General features: G+C 42.1%; 1 protein-coding gene across 2 annotated transcripts; it reads right to left on the reverse strand.

Annotated features, from left to right (window-relative positions):
• Positions 1-10: 10 nt before the first annotated feature.
• Positions 11-23,936, reverse strand: LOC121552830 (tetratricopeptide repeat protein 13). 2 transcript variants are annotated; one of them, XM_041865895.1, is made up of 23 exons: positions 23,678-23,936; positions 22,907-23,001; positions 22,699-22,774; positions 20,936-21,006; positions 20,629-20,694; positions 20,151-20,243; positions 18,120-18,236; positions 17,915-18,025; positions 17,566-17,648; positions 17,265-17,406; positions 14,749-14,923; positions 14,468-14,624; positions 14,054-14,184; positions 12,039-12,171; positions 11,772-11,864; positions 11,548-11,631; positions 11,383-11,467; positions 9,401-9,507; positions 2,317-2,452; positions 1,802-1,881; positions 1,561-1,639; positions 1,351-1,430; positions 11-1,260 (listed from the first exon to the last, which is right to left on the reverse strand). In XM_041865895.1, exons 1-23 carry the CDS (start codon positions 23,856-23,858, stop codon positions 1,146-1,148), a joined length of 2,490 nt encoding a protein of 829 aa, XP_041721829.1. In that variant the 5' UTR covers positions 23,859-23,936; the 3' UTR covers positions 11-1,145. The 2 variants fall into 2 exon arrangements, with proteins under 2 accessions (XP_041721829.1, XP_041721828.1); XM_041865894.1 differs by having other exon boundaries at positions 9,401-9,510.
• Between the last annotated feature and the right edge of the window lie 34 nt (positions 23,937-23,970).

Consider the following 23,970-nt stretch of genomic DNA (forward strand, 5'->3'; position numbering starts at 1 on the left):
AACAAACCACTCATTTGTCAACCAATTTTATTGACCATTGAACATCCCAATTCCCTAAAATCTCCACAGATTTCTTTCCTTCGAGTTTAAACTTCAAGATGGGACATATGCTTAGCTTAAAAATCCACCTTAGCGGTTTAATAAACATAGCCAATTCACCCAGTGCAAAAAAAATATTAAAACAAATCTCCCAGCCATTCAGCACAAACATTGATATGGAAACATCATGATAAAACAGTAGTTCTGCCAAAAAATTAAATAACGTTAAGCAGAGAACTTAACATTGTTGTTGGTTATTTTATTTGATCCTCTGGAGCTCATTCAATAAGGACTCCGGCAGGCAATGCATATTTTATTCTGTCATTCACAGTTAAGGGTAAGTGGGAAACATACAAACTGAACACCAAAGCTTGTCCTCACATGAAGAGGTTCTTCAGAGCAGTTGAACATACTCCCCTTAATGTATCCCTGAACATGTGTTCAAATGTTGTGTGTCGATAAGACCATTGTCAAATGATTTAAAAACATTTTACGGAAAAAAGAAAGAGAGAACAGCAACAAGACAGAAACAGATGTCTCAAAATAAGACCAGAGGACCATTGTTGTGTGCTTTCCCCAAAACAAGTTTGACCCAACCTAAAACCAGCCCTGCCTCATGCCCTTTATTGGTCAAGTTAAAAACAATTACTGAAAAAGGAAATGCCACAGAGTGACACTCTCCACAATCGCACCATCGACAAGACTAAATAAAAAGATTGCTTGACTTTTCTAAATGTTCAAGTATCCCAAGTGGAATAGAATAGCCCTGAAGGAAAGTTTACATCTTATAATCTCCTCCCCCACTTTCTTTGCTTATAGACTGAGGGTTTTTTAAAAGAAAATAGTTAGAATTTTAGTGCCAATCACGATCGAGAGATTACCTCCCATTCAAATAAATGTTGCTTCTTAGCTTTTACATACTAGACCCTACTAGGGTTTTGCTGGTATTGCATACATATCTGAACAACATGTAGTTGCCATAAATCATGTTTAGACAGATGTTGTGCTTTGGGGGTTGAGCTTGGCCAGAGAGACTATGAGCAGAAAGAGTGAGCAGAGAGAGTGGACAGGGCGAGTGGCCCTTGTTCTCATCAGGAGAAGTGGTGTTAGGACTTCTTTGGACAGTGCGATGTCGAGTCCGTGTTGAGGACCTCTATCATGGTTCTAGTCGTCGGGAACGTTTCTGCTACCGATGGAAGACTATGGTACCACACTGGTAGACTATGAGGTAAAAAAAGGTTATCAATACAATAATTGGCCAACTTATGATGCGTTTAAAGGTGATAACAGTGGGCATGTCGAGCTACTCACCTCTTTAAATTCATCCAGTTTTTAGCTGTTTTACTAAAGCTGTCAGGACTGGGTGTTGTCATGGCTTCAAAATCAACCAACTAAAAAAATCATCATAAACAAGAAAAAAGCTTAAAAACCAGGCACATTGTTACCACATTGATACCACCACTGGGAAATGTAATGTATTAAAATAAAGTAGTGTAAAGTAGAGCAAAACGTCACGATTACCTTCCCTTTGGGGATTCTGCCTATCACCTCCTTTCCACTGGCCATCAGTGCACCCATGACAACGGAGTATGCCACAACACTGAAAAAAGAGAAATAGAGACAAAAAAGTATGGGAAATGGGACTGATTTCATAACTAAAAAAACTGTTTCACAAAATGAAATCACCATTCAGAGAAGACCAACTGAAACATGTGCCTTAACATCATGTATTGATGGTTATATGACTTAGACAAAACCTTACCTGGACCCTCTGGAGAGGGGCATAAGGTTACAGAAGTAGTAAACCAGGGAGAGGATTAAATTACACACTGCATCTGCATCCTAAAAGATAGAAACAAAAACAATGCAATTCATACTACAGGGTCCACTTACAGAGGTCATATCATTACACAAGGATGTGGCCAGTGACACTTGGCTTCTTGAAAGTCCAATAACTTGAAAACTTGACTGCTGACATGCAAAACATTTTGGGACATTATCAACAGTGGACTAATTGAGTGGAATTTCCCTTTAACAGGTTAGGTAGCCTCATACAAAACGGACTGCTCCACATTTTCAGTGGTAGAGAGTAAATCTATCAACACAACAATAGAAAAACGTGTGTTACATCAGATAGGAAAGCAACAGTATGGATCAGATTGTTGAGGTGGCAGTGAATCGCACAACTGGAAGCCAACACTGACAGTCAGAGAAAAGAAAAGAGAGGGAATAGGGAAGAAGAAGAAGAAGAGAGAGAAAGAGGAAGAGAGAGCATACCCCAAGTTCAGTGGACAGCATGAGAGCCTTGCCTTTGGCAGTCAGGTCTTTGTAGATCGACTCAATCTCAGACTGGTACTGCTGCGTGCGCTCCTCTGTGGTCTGGGTCTCCACTGAGAACAGCATGTTCCCCACTCTAAGGTAACACAAATACACACAGTCTGAACAAACACCTTGGTCTCTATGAACATCTACTGTACTGTACATACATCAACATTCATCATGGGACAGATAACAAGGCGCACTTTGGTGAAAGCTGTAGGGTTAGAGGTAGAATAACAAGCCAAATCATATTTCAAGCTTTGTATTTCAAGCTTAGTATTTCAAGTTTTTTTAGAAAGTCCAACCTGAAGGACAAAGAATTCAAAAGGTTCAAATAGGGGTTTGGCTGTTTCAATACTGAATTTTTTTTGAAACGCAACATGTAAAGTGTTGGTCCCATGTTTCATGAGCCAAAAGAATGAAAAAAGTATGAAAATGTATGCACTCACTAACTGTAAGTCGCTCTGGATAAGGACTAATACCAGCAACAGTGTGTGAAAACCTTGTGAAGACTTACAGAAAACGTTTGACCTGTGTCATTGCCAACCACGTCTGGCACTGCAGGATTTGAGTCCCTGGCGGCGTAGTGTATTACTGATGGTAGGCTTTATTACTTTGGTCCCAGCTCTCTCTGCAGGTCATTCACTAGGTCCCCCCGTGTGGTTCTGGGATTTTTGCTCACCGTTCTTGTGATCATTTCGACCCCACGGGGTGAGATCTTGCGTGGAGCCCCAGATCGAGGGAGATTATCAGTGGTCTTGTATGTCTTCCATTTCCTAATAATTGCTCCCACAGTTGATTTCTTCAAACCAAGCTGCTTACCTATTGCAGATTCAGTCTTCCCAGCCTGTTGCAGGTCTACAATTTTGTTTCTGGTGTCCTTTGACAGCTCTTTGGTCTTGGCCATAGTGGAGTTTGGAGTGTGACTGTTTGAGGTTGTGGACAGGTGTCTTTTATACTGATAACAAGTTCAAACAGGTGCCATTAATACAGGTAACGAGTGGAGGACAGAGGAGCCTCTTAAAGAAGAAGTTACAGGTCTGTGAGAGCCAGAAATCTTGCTTTTTTGTAGGTGACCAAATACTTATTTTCCACCATAATTTGCAAATAAATTCATTAAAAATCCTACAATGTGATTTTCTGGAGAAAAAAAATCTAAATTTGTCTGTCATAGTTGTCGTGTGCCTATGATGAAAATTACAGGCCTCTCTCATCTTTTTAAGTGGAAGAACTTGCACAATTGGTGGCTGACTAAATACTTTTTTCCCCCACTGTATCTGTATTCCCAGTCATGTGAAACCCATAGATTAGGGCCTAAGGAATTTATTTCAATTGACTGATTTCCTTATATGAACTAACTCAGTAAAATGTGTTTATACAGTATACAGTGGGGAGAACAAGTATTTGATACACTGCCGATTTTGCAGGTTTTCCTACTTACAAAGCATGTAGAGGTCTGTAATTTTTATCATAGGTACACTTCAACTGTGAGAGACGGAATCTAAAACAAAAATCCAGAAAATCACATTGTATGATTTTTAAGTAAATAATTTGCATTTTATTGCATGACATAAGTATTTGATCACCTACCAACCAGTAAGAATTCCGTCTCTTACAGACCTGTTAGTTTTTCTTTAAGAAGCCCTCCTGTTCTCCACTCATTACCTGTATTAACTGCACCTGTTTGAACTCGTTACCTGTATAAAAGACACCTGTCCACACACTCAATCAAACAGACTCCAACCTCTCCACAATGGCCAAGACCAGAGAGCTGTGTAAGGACATCAGGGATAAAATTGTAGACCTGCACAAGGCTGGGATGGGCTGCAGGACAATAGGCAAGCAGCTTGGTGAGAAGGCAACAACTGTTGGCGCAATTATTAGAAAATGGAAGAAGTTCAAGATGACGGTCAATCACCCTCGGTCTGGGGCTCCATGCAAGATCTCACCTCGTGGGGCATCAATGATCATGAGGAAGGTGAGGGATCAGCCCAGAACTACACGGCAGGAACTGGTCAATGACCTGAAGAGAGCTGGGACCACAGTCACAAAGAAAACATTAGTAACACACTACGCCGTCATGGATTAAAATCCTGCAGCGTGCGCAAGGTCCCCCTGCTCAAGCCATCGCATGTCCAGGCCCGTCTGAAGTTTGCCAATGACCATCTGGATGATCCAGAGGAGGAATGGGAGAAGGTCATGTGGTCTGATGAGACAAAAATAGAGCTTTTTGGTCTAAACTCCACTCGCCGTGTTTGGAGGAAGAAGAAGGATGAGTACAACCCCAAGAACACCATCCCAACCGTGAAGCATGGAGGTGGAAACATCATTCTTTGGGGATAATTTTCTGCAAAGGGGACAGGACGACTGCACCGTATTGAGGGGAGGATGGATGGGGCCATGTATCGCGAGATCTTGGCCAACAATCTCCTTCCCTCAGTAAGAGCATTGAAGATGGGTCGTGGCTGGGTCTTCCAGCATGACAACGACCCGAAACACACAGCCAGGGCAACTAAGAGTGGCTCCGTAAGAAGCATCTCAAGGTCCTGGAGTGGCCTAGCCAGTCTCCAGACCTGAACCCAATAGAAAATCTTTGGAGGGAGCTGAAAGTCCGTATTGCCCAGCGACAGCCCCGAAACCTGAAGGATCTGGAGAAGGTCTGTATGGAGCAGTGGGCCAAAATCCCTGCTGCAGTGTGTGCAAACCTGGTCAAGACCTACAGGAAACGTATGATCTCTGTAATTGCAAACAAAGGTTTCTGTACCAAATATTAAATTCTGCTTTTCTGATGTATCAAATACTTATGTCATGCAATAAAATGCAAATGAATTACTTTAAAATCATACAATGTGATTTTCTAGATTTTTGTTTTAGATTCCATCTCTCACAGTTGAAGTGTACCTATGATAAAAATTACAGACCTCTACATGCTTTGTAAGTAGGAAAACCTGCAAAATCGGCAGTGTATCAAATACTTGTTCTCCCCACTGTATTTCATGTCTCAGATGCAACCATTCTTTTTAGCTAATATTTCACACTTGAGGATATCCATACAGTATGCATCACACTGCAGTTCTTGCTTCTGAGTAAATCCACTTTTTGACAACATCCCTTTTGATTTAAACAAAACTTCCCATACATATTTGCCCATGGAAGAAGTGGTCAGAAAATGACTTTTTGGACCTGAATGCCAAAACATTCAGGAGATAGAAGTTGCTCAAAGTTGACAGATTTTGCATTCCCCACCATACCACGAGACATCCATGTCTTCATCACTGGAAAAGATAAAGGGTTGAGTTTGATATACAGTGCCTTCGGAAGGTATTCAGACCCCTTGACTTTTTCCAAATGTTGTTAAGTTACAGCCTTATTCTAAAACGAATTAAAAAATAAAAAATAAAGATTATAGCAATCTACACACAATACCCCATAATGACAAAGTGAAAACAGTTTTCTAAATTTATTACAAATAAAAAACAGAAATACCTTATTTACATAAGTATTCAGACCCTTTGCTATGAGACTCGAAATTGAGCTCAGGTGCATCCGGTTTCCATTGATCATCCTTGAGATGTTTCTACAACTTGATTGGAGTCCACCTGTGGTAAATTCAATTGATTGGACATGATTTGGAAAGGCACACACCTGTCTATATAAAAGGTCCCACAGTTGACAGTGCATGTCAGAGCAAAAACCAAGCCATGAGGTCGAAGGACTTGTCCGTAGAGCTCCGAGACAGGATTGTGTCGAGGCACAAATCTGGGGAAGGGTACCAAAACATTTCTGCAGCATTGAAGGTCCCCAAGAACACAGTGGCCTCCATCATTCCTAAATGGAAGAAGTTTGTAATCACCAAGACTCTTCCTAGTGCTGGCCGCCCGGCCAAACTGAGCAATCGGGTAAAGGGCCTTGGTCAGGGAGGTGACCAAGAACCCGATGGCAACTCTGACAGAGCTCTAGAGTTCCTCTATGGAGATGGGAGAACCTTCCAGAAGGACAACCATCTCTGCAGCACTCCACCAATCAGGCCTTTATGGTAGAGTGGCCAGATGGAAGCCACTCCTCAGTAAAAGGCACATGACAGCCCGCTTGGTGTTTACCAAAAGGCACCTAAAGACTCTCATACCATGACAAACACGATTCTCTGGTCTGATGAAACCAAGATTGAACACTTCGGCCTGAATGCCAAGTGTCACGTCTAGAGTAAACCTGGCACCATCCCTACGGTGAAGCATGGTGATGGCAGCATCATGCTGTGGGGATGTTTTTAACAGCAGCAGGGACTGGGAGACTAGTCAGGATCGAGGCAAAGATGAACAGAGCAAAGTACAGAGAGATCCTTGATGAAAACCTTCTCCAGAGCGCTCAGGACCTCAGACTGGGGCAAAGGTTCACCTTCCAACAGGACAACAACCCTAAGCACACAGACAAGACAACGCAGGAGTGGCTTCGGGACAAGTCTCTGAATGTCCTTTTGTGGCCCAGCCAGAGCCCAGACTTGAACCCGATCGAACATCTCTGGAGAGGCCTGAAAATAGCTGTGCAGCAACGCTCCCCATCCAACCTGACAGCTTGAGAGGATTTGCAGAGAAGAATGGGAGAAACTCCCCAAATATAGGTGTGCCAAGCTTGTAGCGTCATAACCAAGAAGACTCGATGCTGTAATCACTGCCAAAGGTGCTTCAACAGTAAAGGGTCTGAATACTTATGTACATTTGATATTTACGTTTTTTATTTTTAATACATTTGCAAAAGTTTCTAAAAACCTGTTTCCGCTTTGTCATTATGGGGTATTGTGTGTAGATTGATGAGGGGAAAAAACACAATTTAATCAAGTTTAGAATAAGGCTGTAACGTAATTTTTTTTGGAAAAAGTCAAGGGGTCTGAATAATTCCAAATGCACTGTAATTTAAGCTTACAGTGTTGTCGTCAATCTAATGCATTTACTTTTTTTAAATTATTTTTTTCATTTTTAAACCTTTAACGTAAATTATCTAAAAATGTGTAAATTCCGATTTGTTTCAGATTAGAATATGTTGTAGCTTAGACCCCATTTCATCTGAGTTTTTTTTTCATCTGAGGTTTTTGTGTTGTGCCTGCCATCAATTGAGACAACACCAGTGGCGACCCGTCATTCAGAGCCCCACCTGTTTTGAGCCCTACCTGTTAAAAAAAGTATAATAATACAAAATATATACACAGTACCAGTCAAAAGTTTGGACACACCTACTCATTCAAGGGTTTTTCTTTATTTTTACTATTTTCTACATTGTAGAATAATAGTGAAGACATCAAAACTATGAAATAACACATGGAATCATGTAGTAACCAAAAAAGTTTTAAACAAATCAAAATATATTTTATATTTGAGATTCTTCAAATAGCCACCCTTTGCATTCTCTCAACCAGCTTCACCTGGAATGCTTTTCCAACAGTCTTGAAGGAGTTCCCACATATGCTGAGCACTTGTTGGCTGCTTTTCCTTCACTCTGCCGTCTGACTCATCCCAAACCATCTCAATTGGGTTGAGGTCGGGGGATTGTGGAGGCCAGGTCATCTAATGCAGCACTCCATCACTCTCCTTCTTGGTAAAATAGCCCTTACACAGCCTGGAGGCGTGTTGGGTCATTGTCCTGTTGAAAAACAAATGATAGTCCCACTAAGCCCAAACCAGATGGGATGGCGTATCACTGCAGAATGCTGTGGTAGCCATTCTGGTGAAGTGTGCCTTGAATTCCAAATAAATCACAGACAGTGTTACCAGCAAAGCACCCCCACACCATAACACCTCCTCCTCCATGCTTTACGGTGGGAACGACACATGCAGAGATCATCCATTCACCCACACTGCGTCTCACAAAGACACGGCGGATGGAACCAACAATCTCCAATTTGGACAAATTTCCACCAGTCTATTGCTAATTGCTCGTGTTTCTTGGCCCAAGCAGGTCTCTTCTTATTGGTGTCCTTTAGTACTGGTTTCTTTTCAGCAATTCAACAATGAAGGCCTGATTCACACAGTCTCCTCTGAACAGTTGATGTTGAGATGTGTCTGTGACGAACTCTGAAGCATTTATTTGGGCTGCAATTTCTGAGGCTGGTAACTCTAATGAACTTATCCTCTGCAGCAGAGGTAACTCTGGGTCTTCCATTCCTGTGGCAGTCCTCATGAGAGCCAGTTTCATCATAATGCTTGATGGTTTTTGCGACTGCACTTGAAGAAACTTTAAAAGTTCTTGAAATTTTCCGTATTGACTGACCTTCATGTCTTAAAGTAATGATGGACTGTCGTTTCTCTTTGCTTTTTTGAGCTGTTCTTGCCATAATATGGACTTGGTCTTTTACCAAATAGGGCTATCTTCTGTATACCCCCCCCCACCTTGTCACAACAAAACTGAATGGCTCAAACGCATTAAGAAGGAAAGAAATTCCACAAATTAACTTTTAAGAAGGCACACCTGTTAATTGAAATGCATTCCAGGTGACTACCTCATGAAGCTGGTTGAGAGAATGCCAAGAGTGTGCAAAGCTGTCATTAAGGCAAAGGGTGACTATTTGAAGAATCTCAAATATAAAACATATTTTGATTTGTTTAACACATTTTTGGTTACTATATGATTCCATATGTGTTATTTCATAGTTTTGATGTCTTCACTATCATTCTACAATGTAAAAAATAGTAAAAATAAAGAAAAACCCTTGAATGAGTAGGTGTGTCCAAACTTTTGACTGGTACTGTACATTTAATGCAATGTCAACAAACAGATCTAGAACCTTTGCTAGAAGTTCCCTAACAGAAAACCCTGAGCACTGAATTTGAATGAACAAAAATATACAATGTGTTGAATTACTTAACTGCTTTCAACTGAGCTGAGTTGACATAATAAACCCTGATGTTTTTCCACATGAAATGATGTTCAGTGATGAGGAAATGTGTCTCGGATTTCTGTATGATTGGAAAAGCTTAGGCAAACCACTGATGGAGACTATAAAGTCAAGAGATTAGTTTGTTATTAATTTATTAGAACCAAATAAACTGACCTGTCTCCTGTTATGGTGATAGTGAAACCATCATATTCTTTCCCAGGGTCTTTTAGACTGGGCACCTTGGAGTTCACTGTGAAGCCATCCCTTGTTTTACTGTTAAACTGCTTCAGGATAAAAATGAAAAAACAGCAGCAAATCAGACATCTACATTCTATCAGTTGTGAAACTCATGCCAAGTTGATATATCAATTTGGATGTTTTTGCAATAGATGTTTTAGTACATGATATCGTATCGTACACACCACTTAGTAGTTCCTAGGACCTACAGTGAGGGAAAAAAGTATTTGATCCCCTGTTGATTTTGTACGTTTGCCCACTGACAAAGAAATGATCAGTCTATAATATTAATGGTAGGTTTATTTGAACAGTGAGAGACAGAATAACAACAAAAAAATCCAGAAAAACGCATGTCAAAAATGTTATAAATTGATTTGCATTTTAATGAGGGAAATACGTATTTGACCCCCTCTCAATCAGAAAGATTTCTGGCTCCCAGGTGTCTTTTATACAGGTAACGAGCTGAGATTAGGAGCACACTCTTAAAGGGAGTGCTCCTAATCTCAACCTGTCCACAGAAGCAATCAATCAATCAGATTCCAAACTCTCCACCATGGCCAAGACCAAAGAGGTCTCCAAGGATGTCAGGGACAAGATTGTAGACCTACACAAGGCTGGAATGGGCTACAAGACCATCGCCAAGCAGCTCGGTAAGAAGGTGACAACAGTTGGTGCGATTATTCGCAAATGGAAGAAACACAAAATAACTGTGAATCTCCCTCGGCCTGGGGCTCCATGCAAGATCTCACCTCGTGGAGTTGCAATGATCATGAGAACGGTGAGGAATCAGCCCAGAACTACACGGGAGGATCTTGTCAATGATCTCAAGGCAGCTGGGACCATAGTCACCCAGAAAACAATTGGTAACACACTACGCCGTGAAGGACTGAAATCCTGCAGCGCCCGCAAGGTCCCCCTGCTCAAGAAAGCACATATACAGGCCCGTCTGAAGTTTGCCAATGAACATCTGAATGATTCAGAGGAGAACTGGGTGAAAGTGTTGTGGTCAGATGAGACCAAAATCAAGCTCTTTGGCATCAACTCAACTCGCCGTGTTTGGAGGAGGAGGAATGCTGCCTATGACCCCAAGAACACCATCCCCACCGTCAAACATGGAAGTGGAAACATTATGCTTTGGGGTTGTTTTTCTGCTAAGGGAACAGGACAACTTCACCGCATCAAAGGGACGATGGACGGGGCCATGTACCGTCAAATCTTGGGTGAGAACCTCCTTCCCTCAGCCAGGGCATTGAAAATGGGTCGTGGATGGGTATTCCAGCATGACAATGACCCAAAACACACGGTCCAAGGCAACAAAGGAGTGGCTCAAGAAGAGGCACATTAAGGTCCTGGAGTGGCCTAGCCAGTCTCCAGACCTTAATCCCATAGAAAATCTGTGGAGGGAGCTGAAGGTTCGAGTTGCCAAACGTCAGTCTCGAAACCATAATGACTTGGAGAAGATCTGTAAAGAGCAGTGGGACAAAATCCCTCCTGAGATGTGTGCAAACCTGGTGGCCAACTACAAGAAACGTCTGACCTCTGTGATTGCCAACAACGGTTTCGCCACCAAGTACTAAGTCATGTTTTGCAGAGGGGTCAAATACTTATTTCCCTCATTAAAATGCAAATACATTTATAACATTTTTGACATGCGTTTTTCTGGAATTTGTTGTTGTTATTCTGTCTCTCACTGTTCAAATAAACCTACCATTAAAATTATAGACTGATCATGTCTTTGTCAGTGGGCAAACGCACAAAATCAGCAGGGGATCAAATACCTTTTTCCCTCACTGTAGATGCTATTTCCATGAATATATCAGGCCTCAAAGCTTTGCCCCCTGGGTCCAGAGTCTGAAAACACTATATCATACTATTTTGATGAGTCAATATTTTCTTTTCTGGGTGTTGTTCCTTATTACCTTCATTATGGGGAGAAGGTCTTCCACCTTGTCCACATTTTCCAGTGCTTGTCTGACTTCCAGTAGGCCTTTTGGGTTGTATGCCCTGAGGACAATGCATAAATAAGTAAGCCAACAGATTTCTCCAATAAAAAGCTATCTGTATTTTCTTTAAAAAATACCCACCCGTGGTAAACCAATATTCGGTCTTTGATGAAGTTGAGTATTTTGTCAAAATAGGCCAAGTATCTTATGTTGATGATCTGTCCTCTGTGATGCAAAAAAAACAGGAAAACCACATTATCAAAAAGGATATCTAAAATTACAACTTGACTCTACAGTTTGTTATGTGTTAAATTCACACAGGGACTATCTTTGAGATGATTTTATGTCATTTTCCTTAAGGTTACCTGATGAGGTTGATATGGTTATTGAACCCTCGGCTGAGACTTCTGGCAGGCATCTGGTCCAGCCACAGAACAGGCTGGTCTGGATCAGCAATCCTTCAAAGGGACAGAACAACACAATGATGTATGACATGAAACATGTACCAAACCTCACAGACTGACAATAAAGAAACTGCAGACAGGGTGTTGATCGATACTGCAGATGTGCATTGTTGTAATAACATTGTTATATAGTAACTTTCTCAAACAAGTCTCACACCCAAACCTCACCTCCTCCATTTGACAGCTATATCGAACATGTCTCTCCACTGCATCTGCCTGGTTTTGCCATTGACTCGCACCTTTGAGTTGCTCCAGGTGCGCTGCATTGCCTGCATGACCTCTAGGGTTGCTAGACCCATGGCTTTTGAAGTGAAATACAGAACACGTTCAATTTCAGAACTTTGAAATATACTGTTATAGAGCTACTGGATTTACAGTGGCTTGCGAAAGTATTCACCCCCCTTGGCATTTTGCCTATTTTGTTGCCTTACAACCTGGAATTAAAATAGATTTTTTGGGGGTTTGTATCATTTGATTTACACAACATGCCTACCACAAAATATTTTTTGGGGTGAAACAAACAAGAAATAAGACAAAAAAACTTGAGCGTGCATAACTATTTCACCCCCCCCAAAGTCAATACTTTGTAGAGCCACCTTTTGCAGCATTTACAGCTGCAAGTCTCTTGGGGTATGTCTCTATAAGCTTGGCACATCTAGCCACTGGGAATTTTTCCCATTCTTCAAGGCAAAACTGCTCCAGCTCCTTCAAGTTGGATGGGTTCTGCTGGTGTACATCAATCTTTAAGTCATACCACATATTCTCAATTGGATTGAAGTCTGGGCTTTGACTAGGCCATTCCAAGACATTTAAATGTTTCCCCTTAAACCACTCGAGTGTTGCTTTAGCAGTACGCTTAGGGTCATTGTCCTGCTGGAAGGTGAACCTCCGTCCAGTCTCAAATCTCTGGAAGACAACCAGGTTTCCCTCAAGAATTATGCGCCATTCAATCAGTCCTTCAATTCTGACCAGTTTCCCAGTCCCTGCCGATGAAAAACATCCCCACAGCATGATGCTGCCACCACCATGCTTCACTGTGGGGATGGTGTTCTCGGGGTGATGAGAGGTGTTGGGTTTGCGCCAGACATAGCGTTTTCCTTGATGGCCAAAAAGCTCAATTTTAGTCTCATCTGACCAGAGTACCTTCTTCCATATGTTTAGGGAGTCTCCCACATGCCTTTTGGCGGACACCAAACGTGTTTGCTTGTTTTTTTCTTTAAGCAATGGCTTTTTTCTGGCCACTAATCCGTAAAGCCCAGCTCTGTGGAGTGTACGGCTTAAAGTGGTCCTATGGACAGATACTCCAATCTCCGCTGTGGAGCATTGCAGCTCCTTCAGAGTTATCTTTGGTCTCTTTGTTGCCTCTCTGATTAATGCCCTCCTTGCCTGGTCCGTGAGTTTTGGTGGGCGGCCCTCTCTTGGCAGGTTTGTTGTGGTGCCATATTCTTTCAAATTTTTTTATAATGGATTTAATGGTGCTTCGTGGGATGTTCAAAGTTTCTGATTTTTTTTTTTTATAACCCAACCCTGATCTGTACTTCTCCACAACTTTGTCCCTGACCTGTTTGGAGAGCTCCTTGGTCTTCATGGTGCCGCTTGCTTGGTGGTGCCCCTTGCTTAGTGGTGTTGCAGACTCTGGGGCCTTTCAGAACAGGTGTATATATACTGAGATCATTTGACAGATCATGTGACACAGATTGCACACAAGTGGACTTTATTTAACTAATTATGTGACTTCTGAAGGTAACAGTTTGCACCAGGCCTTATTTAGGGGCTTCATAGCAAAGGGGGTGAATACATATGCACGCACCACTTTTCCGTTATTTATTTTTTATTATTTTTTTCATTTCACTTCCCCAATTTGGACTATTTTGTGTATGTCCATTACATGAAATCCAAATAGAAATCCATTTAAATTACAGGTTGTAATGCAACAAAATAGGAAAAACACCAAGGGGGATGAATACTTTTGCAAGGCACTGTAAGACATAAGATCGGATCAGAGAATATGTATTCCAGAAAAAACGACTTCTACAATAGTTTCTTACCAGCATGCATAGGGTTTTTTAACAAGTTCAGGGCTGATACTAGTAGATTAAACTGATAGAGTCACTTAATCTGATTTCAGCCAAGAATGTACATAAGAGGACTACAACTCTAATGTGTCTCAGTGACTCACCCACCTCTGTGTATTCTGCGATTGGGAAGAAATCCTGGTGTATTGTATTGCATAAGGGCACCAAGGTGATCAGCTGTGCAAATGAGCTTCTGAACTTCAGTGTTGTAGCTTTCAAAGTTCTGAAGTAGAACATCCCTACAATGACAAGGCATGAAACAAGATCAGTTGGGCAGGTTACAAATGGGTTGAATAGCACAAACACTGAGTAGGTCAAAGTCAACTAAATTAGCCTACTCCATTACCTATCAGTTAGCCTATACTTCAATTTTACATATATATATTTTTTTTTCTTTCATTTAGCAGACGCTCTTATCCAGAGCGACTTACAGTTAGTGAGTGCATACATGTTTCATACAATGCTGGCAGAAGATATTGAACTGTGTTCAGTCAGTAGCAGGTTCTATCCCTTTGAACTCACTTAATATGAGGCTGCAGTCCTGGCTGCTCCTCATAGTCTTCTATAAGAAAAGGGAGGTTTTTTGCCCAGTGGTTTTTGAAGTTTCCTGGAAGATCCTGATCAACATTGTATTCTGCCACAGGTATGTCGAGATGTGAGTGCAAGTAGCGAGAGTATTCTGTGGGGGGGAAATGACATGAGAGATTCAAACCATCGATCTCCAGAGACAAGAAATTATCAAAGATAAAACATTCAGCTTCAGGTTGAAATGTTAGTTGAGAGGTCACTAATGCTGCGCTCACCTCTGAGGTATTTCACTTTGAGATATTCCGAGCTTGCCTTCTGGCCCAGCAAAGGGTCATTCAACATGACTTTAGTCTGAGCCTTGATGCCTTCATAGAACTGTCCCATAGCCACGTGGCTCAGACCCTTCATGTACTGACACACCTCATTGTAGGGCTCCAACTGTAGACATCTCTGCAAAACACAATACAACATGGAGGTGTTACACATCAAGTCCAATGACGCACATAGGTGTAATAATTAAAAAGGGAGGGAGGGAACCTCAAATTCAGACATACATAATTCAGACTCAAAGTGGATATCACTACAGTTCGCTGCTGACTGCGTGAACGGCCTGAGGATGACGGCTCTAGACTGACTCATGACCCCACCAAACCACATTCTCCACAGGGAGTGTGGGAAGCACGTGACACGGTCATGTAAGCTGCTGTGTGGGGGAGGTAATATATATATATATTTATATATACATTTGTCATTTAGCAGACACTCTTATCCAGAGCGACTTAAAGGAGCAATTAGAGTTAATAATAATATTAATTTGGTGGGTGCTTAGATTTGTCCTGTTTCACAAGTGTGTATTATACACGTGTGACATGCATATCCCAACTCCCCAAGACACCCTTGGAGAGTGGGGTCACGGCCAAGGTCAGCCATTATCAAGGGCGACCCTGGAGCAATTAGGGTTAAGTACCTTGCTCAAGGGAATATCGTCATATTTTTAACCTAGTCGGCTCGGGATTCGAACCAGCGACCATTCGGTTACTGACCCAACACTCTTATCCGTTAGGCTACCCACCACCCCGGTAGTAACCGTCATAGTATTGCCACATCTACTACACATCAATGCATGAGGCCTACTGAGTCACCACAGCGGGGCTGCCGATGGGACAGTAAGGCAAATGCCATCATGGGGACAGATAGGGGATATGGAAAATGACGATAGTCAGTACGGCCTACATGACACACGTCTGTGATCAGGGGCACGGCACTGCTGCTCGTTAGCCTGCGTTGCCATCAACTGCCTGAAGCCACAGTGAAAACAAACCATCAGGAGAATCCCTTGCAGTGTTAATTTTGTCAACAACAATAATGACGAAAATATTTGTCAAACACCCATTTTTCAGTGGCAATTGACGAGATGATAACTGACTAGAATAGACCCAGAAAACTATAACTAAACGAAAATGATTTTTCATTTCAGTTGATGAACACTCTGTGACTAAAACCTGACTGGTAAATGGACTGGACAAGAGTTTTTGGAGAGATTCTCCAATCTGGCTGCAACACATCATTGATGCAAATAACGCACATGACATGGCGACTCTTCCTGTGTATAGTACAAGCTCCCGGTAGAAAAAGGGGCAACGTTTGGAGCCACTTTGCTTATCGTGTTGATTCAAACCGAATGCAACGTTTCCACGGGAGAAGACAGCGTTTACACCCACAAGTCGAAGGGGAATACTACCAACCAAGTCGAATACTACCAACCTCAAGAGACAATCTGAAAGAGCATCATCTCAATATATACGCTCAGGTAATAACAGATTGATAATGCTAGCTTTTTAGTTTGCTGCAACCTATCAGACCACTACTTATGACAGAACTTTGATACTATAGCTACAGTAGGGTGGGTATTATATTTAGTGTTAGAAATCTAGCTAATGTGTTTTGAGTTTTCACTTCCTCATGTGGTGAATTAGCCCCAAAATAAATTAGCCTATGATATTAGTATACATAAAGATGTAGGCAAATTCATCTCTATTGAACCACAAAATTCAGAATATTCTGGAGCCGTATTTCAACAGTAAAATATAACAACAATACCCTATTGTCAACCCACAATTCATGACAATCACTGGATTAGGTTGCACATCAAAATACCTTGAATCATGTATTCCTGCTTGGACATGTTAGATGAAACAACATATTTATTGAATAGCCTACCATCTCAGCAGTCTATTACACAGTCTAAAGCACTGTGAATGACTTTATAAGGTGATTACTAATTTGTTCCATTGTGTGATGCCACGGAACAAAATTGGTGCGACCAAATCATGGCTGGTGCCACCAACTGAAAAAGTTAGTCTGGAGCCCTGTCAAGAGATGTGATTTTTAATCTGCTGCCGAGTAATGTGTTCTGCTGCCAATTTGGCTGTTGGGAAGAGAATCATGCGATAGGATGTTATACAGAAAAATATGTTGGTAGGACAAGGCTATGTTTGTGCACATGGAAGTCAGTGATTTATGTTTACTATAGGTTAATGAGGCAATACAAATGTGATGTGACTAAAATGAAAGGGCATTTAGTTGACTAAAATGGCCCACTGTTTTCGTCATTTTGACAATAACTAGACTAAATCATTATTCAAATGACAAAAATGTGACTAATACTTCATGATATTTGTCAAAATTACTAAAGACTAAACTACATTTAAAAAAAGTAGTTACCACTTGTAATGGGTGGTAGACTGATATTGTGTCAGGAGAAAGAAGCTGTGTGTTACACGGCCAATACCTTGAAGTTGCCGATGGCTTCCTGGAGGCTGCCGTGGTGGTAGAGCATCATGCCTCTCAGCTGCAGAGACTGGATGTGGTTCTGGTTGAGCATCAGGGCTTTCTGGAAGCTCTCCATGGCTGCCTCAAAGTCCCCCAACTCTCTACACACACACAACAGGGATCATTTACTGCACTGGCCCATGAGTACTAAGGCCCTGAGTTCTTCCTGACCATGTGACCTGACCAGGAAGAATTCTGGGTCCTAACTTTGAGGCACATTGGTTGAAACCAAAGCATGCCATAGAGCATCCCTACTGTACCTGTAGGCCTGTCCGAGACTTTTGTATGCATCTATGAAGTCATATTTTAATTTCAGGGCCTCCTTGAATGTTTCAATGGCTTCCTGGATCGAAGACAAGATTGTATCGTAAACGTGCAGGGATATAACTGGTTATACTGGCAGTACTCAAAGTTGAGCAACTCTGGTTTTCTACAAAAATGTCTATACATTTTTACATTTACATTTGAGTCATTTAGCATACGCTCTTATCCAGAGCGACTTACAGTTAGTGAGTGCATACATTTTCATACTGGTCCCCCGTGGGAATCAAACCCACAACCCTGGCGTTGCAAGCGCCATGCTTTACCAACTGAGCTACACGGGACTACCTTGAGCATTCCTCTGTGGAAGAATGTTAGACCTCTGTATAGCATGGCAATGGGCTGGTTTTTCTTCAGATCCAAAGACTGTTGAAAATCCTCCATAGCTGCCACATAATCCTATTTAGAGAAAACAAAAGCATATAAAACCCACTATGTGAACTGAACTCTATTTCAACACTCATCAGAAACTTGAATACATTGTCAGTCTGACCTCGGCGATGAAGAGCAGAGTTCCTCTGTGTCTGTAGAGGCGGGCAGAGGGCTGGAGCTGGATGGCTTTGGAGAGATCACTCAGAGCCTCACTGATTCTTCCAAGTGGAGAAAGAATCTGCAAGCACATTATTCAAGTAAAACTTGCAAGTCAGAGTGCATTCGGAAAGTATTCAGACCCCTTTACTTTTTCCACATTTTGTTACGTTACAGCCTTATTCTAAAATGGATTAAATGTTTATTTCCCCTCATCAATCTACACACAATACCCCATACAAAGCAAAAACAGGTTTTTAGAAATTTCAGCAAATGTATTCAAATTTAAAAAAAACTTAAATATTACATTTACATAAATATTCAGACCCTTTACTCAGTACTTTGTTGAAGCACCTTTGGCAGGGATTACAGCCTCAAGTCTTCTTGGGTATGACACTACAAGCTTGGCACACCTGTATTTGGGAAGTTTCTCCTATTCTTCTCTGCAGATTCTCTCAAGTTCTGTCAGGTTGGATGGGGAGCGTCGCTGCACAGCTATTTTCAGGTCTCTCCAGAGATGTTCGATCGGGTTCAAGTCTGGGCTCCGGCTGTGCCACTCAAGGACATTCAGAGACTTGTCCCGAAGCCACTCCTGCATTGTCTTGGCTGTGTACTTGGGGTCGTTGTCTTGTTGGAAGGTGAACCTTTGCCCCAGTCGGAGGTCCTGAGCGCTCTGGAGCAGATTTTTATCAAGGATCTCTCTGTACTTTGCTCCGTTCATCTTTCCCTTGATCCTGACTAGTCTCCCAGTCCCTGGCGCTAAAAAACATCCCCACAGTATGATGCTGCCACCACCATGCTTGACCGTAGGGATGGTGCCAGGTTTCCTCCAGACGTGACGCTTGGCATTCAGGCCAATCTTGGTTTCATCAGACCAGAGAATCTTGCTTCTCATGGTCTGAGAGTCCTTTAGATGCCTTATGGCAAACTCCATGCGGGCTGTCATGTGCCTTTTACTGAGAAGTGGAGTGCTGCAGAGATGGTTGTCCTTCTGGAAGGTTCTCCCATCTCGACAGAGGAACTCTGGAGCTCTGTCAGAGTGACAATCAGGTTCTTGGTCACCTCCCTGACCAAGGTCCTTCTCCCCCGATTGCTCAGTTTGGCCGGGCGGCCAGCTCTAGGAAGAGTCTTGGTGGTTCCAAACTTCTTCCATTTAAGAATGATGGAGGCCACTGTGTTCTTGGGGATCTTCAATGCTGCAGACATTTTTTGGTACCCTTCCCCAGATCTGTGCCTCAACACAATCCTGTCTCTGAGCTCTATGGACAATTCCTTCGACCTCATGGCTTGGTTTTAGCTCTGACATGCACTGTCAACTGTGGGACCTTATATAGACAGGTGTGTGACTTTCCAAATCATGTCCAATCAATTGAATTTACCACAGGTGGACTCCAATCAAGTTGTAGAAAAATCTCAAGGATGATCAATGGAAACAGGATGCACCTGAGCTCAATTTCGAGTCTCATAGCAAAGGGTCTGAATACTTATGTAAATGTGATATTTCAGTTTAAAAAATGTTAATACATTTGCACAAAAAATAAATAAAACAGATTTTTCTTTGTCATTATGGGGTAATGTGTGTAGATTGATGAGGGAAAAAAATAATTTAATCAGTTTTAGAATAAGGCTGTAAAGTAACAAAATGTGGAAAAAGTCAAGGGGTCTGAATACTTTCCGAATGCACTGTACTTTCCCTTCATTTTACTTGTGGGGCAGTCCAATGGTCTATTAACTAGGCTACTTCTAGGCATATTGTTAATACAACAGTGGTTGCCTCCTGTGCACAATTTTTTAAAAGCCTGCTTGAGAGAATACCACCACCCTCACTCATTTGTAACCATTTTGCATGTGGCTACATAGAAACCTGCTCCATTCAAAGAGACATACAATTCAAGCATGATCGTAAACCCCAATGAAAACCAATACCCTAACACAAGGTCTAACACGAACAGACAGTTAACCCATGACGCCAAAACAGGCCTAGCATTATCCTCACCTCTGCCCGCTGTTCGTACACCTCAGGACGGTTGGGCTCAAGAGTGATGACTCGGCTTAACTCGAACAGCGCCAAGTCTGCATTCTTGATGTCCTTCCATAGAAGAAAAGAGACAGTCTCACCTCCATTGGACACACCTCCCCCACCCCCCCATAAAAAAAAAGGGTGGTTGTCCCACTGGCTATCCTAAGTTGAATGCACCAATTTGTAAGTCGCTCTGGATAAGAGCGTCTGCTAAATGACTTAAATATAAATGTTAAAAAATCACCACTCTCAGCCTTTATCAATCACATCCACTGACACGCACACATGCTAACTGCTGAGCAGGGTCCCCGGTGGGGCCACTCTCATAATCAAAAGTTAGCACAGATTAGATTTTTATTTATGATGTGTCACAGTGCAAACATTGGCTGACTGAATAGAACTGCTGGTGTCAACATTCTGTGAACTCCAGTATCATGCTAATGTGATCACTTACCTGCAGACTCTTTTTTCCGTATGCTATCCCTCTCCCGTAGATGGCACTGACCACCTCTGGATCCCCCTACACCAGAGCACAACACACACTGATAAGAAATATGTCCTTTATTGCAAATGCAAACCACACAACATATTCAAAGCAAGGAGAAAGAGAAAATGTAATGTAAATGTCTATGTCTGTCTCTCTACTATTCATATATTTGACTAAACAAAAAATATGCATTATTCAAACTGTCAAGTAGGCCAGACCAAGACATATATACAGATGTGTGTTGTAATTCATGCATCTATGAATGTTAACCAACCTGTAATAACAAGGAGAAGTGTTTGATGGCTTCATCGTACAGGCCATTTCCAATAAGAACATATCCTATAGCTGCAATGAAAAGAAAATGAGAGTAAAGCAAAAGGGCTTCGATAGCAGAAATGTACAGTGAGGGAAAAAAGTATTTGATCCCCTGCTGATTTTGTATGTTTGCCCACTGACAAAGACATGATCAGTCTATAATTTTAATGGTAGGTTTATTTAAACAGTGAGAGACAGAATAACAACAAAAAAATCCAGAAAAAACGCATGTCAAAAAATGTTATAAATTGATTTGCATTTTAATGAGGGAAATAAGTATTTGACCCCTCTCAATCAGAAAGATTTCTGGCTCCCAGGTGTCTTTTATACAGGTATCGAGCTGAGATTAGGAGCACACTCTTAAAGGGAGTGCTCCTAATCTCAGCTTGTTACCTGTATAAAAGACACCTGTCCACATAAGCAATCAATCAATCAGATTCCAAACTCTCCACCATGGCCAAGACCAAAGAGCTCTCCAAGGATGTCAGGGACAAGATTGTAAACCTACACAAGGCTGGAATGGGCTACAAGACCATCGCCAAGCAGCTTGGTGAGAAGGTGACAACAGTTGGTGCGATTATTCGCAAATGGAAGAAACACAAAATAACTGTCAATCTCCCTCGGCCTGGGGCTCCATGCAAGATCAGTTGCAATGATCATGAGAACGGTGAGGAATCAGCCCAGAACTACACGGGAGGATCTTGTCAATGATCTCAAGGCAGCTGGGACCATAGTCACCAAGAAAACAATTGGTAACACACTATGCCGGGATGGACTGAAATCCTGCAGCGCCCGCAAGGTCCCCCTGCTCAAGAAAGCACATATACATGCCCGTCTGAAGTTTGCCAATGAACATCTGAATGATTCAGAGGAGAACTGGGTGAAAGTGTTGTGGTCAGATGAGACCAAAATGGAGCTCTTTGGCATCAACTCAACTCGCCGTGTTTGGAGGAGGAGGAATGCTGCCTATGACCCCAGGAACACCATCCCCACCGTCAAACATGGAGTTGGAAACATTATGCTTTGGGGGTGTTTTTCTGCTAAGGGGACAGGACAACTTCACCGCATCAAAGGGACGATGGACGGGGCCATGTACCGTCAAATCTTGGGTGAGAAACTCCTTCCCTCAGCCAGGGCATTGAAAATGGGTCGTGGATGGGTATTCCAGCATGACAATGACCCAAAACACACGGCCAAGGCAACAAAGGAGTGGCTCAAGAAGAAGCACATTAAGGTCCTGGAGTGGCCTAGCCAGTCTCCAGACCTTAATCCCATAGAAAATCTGTGGAGGGAGCTGAAGGTTCGAGTTGCCAAACGTCAGCCTCGAAACCTTAATGACTTGGAGAAGATCTGCAAAGAGGAGTGGGACAAAATCCCTCCTGAGATGTGTGCAAACCTGGTGGCCAATACAAGAAACGTCTGACCTCTGATTGCCAACAAGGGTTTTGCCACCAAGTACTAAGTAATGTTTTGCAGAGGGGTCAAATACTTATTTCCCCCATTAAAATGCAAATCAATTTATAACATTTTTGACATGCGTTTTTCTTGATTTTGTTGTTGTTATTCTGTCTCTCACTGTTCAAATAAACCTACCATTAAAATTAGACTGATCAGTTCTTTGTCAGTGGGCAAACGTACAAAATCTGCAGGGGATTAAATACTTTTTTTCCCTCACTGTATAGCATACACTCCACATACCAAACTCTTACTAGATTAACTTACCAAGCTCCTCATTTGTGTTGTGGTTGTCCACTGCAAACGGGAATCGTTTCTGCTCTATGAACAACTTGGCTTGGCTCTGATTGAAAGAAGATGAGATCATTGTGTAGTTAGCTACACGTTCAGTTTCCTCTGTGAAAATAAAAGGTTCAGTCAAACAAAAATGCCAAGGCAAAAGCATTGAGATCTTAATGAAGTCTGTGCATCTCACCAGAATTTTCTCTGCGTTGAGAGAGAAGACAGACTCGCATGGCAGGTTGCTTCCTTCCTCACAGTCTGGGTTGTCCAACTGTAGAACGGAGGACTCTGTAGGGAAATATACAGCATCAGACACAACACAGCAGCCAGACTGCTGCCAACTTGGTCATTATGGGGAGAGATAAGGATCAAAAACATTGGCAGGCTTCTTACCTGATCTGCAATGAAGGGACTGGTCACATCAAATACTAATCTTTTATTATTGATTGATTCATAAAAGCCTTGCTTTGTGATCTTTCAGTGGGAAAGTCATAGGATGATCTCATTCATATTTCATTCATTATCCTGGATATTTTGATTCAGTCACAGTTTGCAATGCAATTTTATTTTAATACATTGATTGCACATTCCAATACAGAACCTGTGCAAGCAAGACCATCGCGAGCTTTGAGGTGCGCTCTGGGTTACGTTCACGCGCAGGAAAGACACGCAGAATGTACTAACTGACATTGTGTGTAAAAACGTATCTAGGTGAGGACATCATAGCACTGGGGACCTTGTCGAAGTCTTATTAGTACTATTAATCTTGAAATATCAGTTGAGGAGCCTCTGATTCTACCCTGACCTTTACCATCAAATCCTAACCTCTACGAGAGAGCGGGTAATATCCCACGCTTGCTAGCTAGTACAGTAGCTAACCTCCTGTCAACGGGTGCGGAAAAATATAGGTTTTGTTAGCTAGCCACATTTACACAGCGAGTTACAAGGACGTGGCAAAACTTACCGCAATCACTTGCGTATTCCTCCCACTCTGACGGAGAGCTGCAACCATGTTTATGCAGTTCGCTATTAAAGAAAGTAAGTGTAGAGAAGTATTCAGTGGAAAATATAGCACGGGATAAGTACAGAAATGAGAGGACTACCACAACAACACCCCGGCCAGCAGGTGCCATGTTGTGTTTCATGTGTCGGTGAGGAGCGCGGGAGCTTTGGTAATGTAGTTCCCGAGTACCTACGCCCCCTCTTGACCTAAACCGCCAGCCAAACTGCAAACGACTACATCTCCCAACCAATCAC

This window comes from Coregonus clupeaformis, chromosome 36 (assembly GCF_020615455.1).
Source record: "Coregonus clupeaformis isolate EN_2021a chromosome 36, ASM2061545v1, whole genome shotgun sequence".
Classification (NCBI taxonomy): Eukaryota; Metazoa; Chordata; class Actinopteri; order Salmoniformes; family Salmonidae; genus Coregonus; species Coregonus clupeaformis.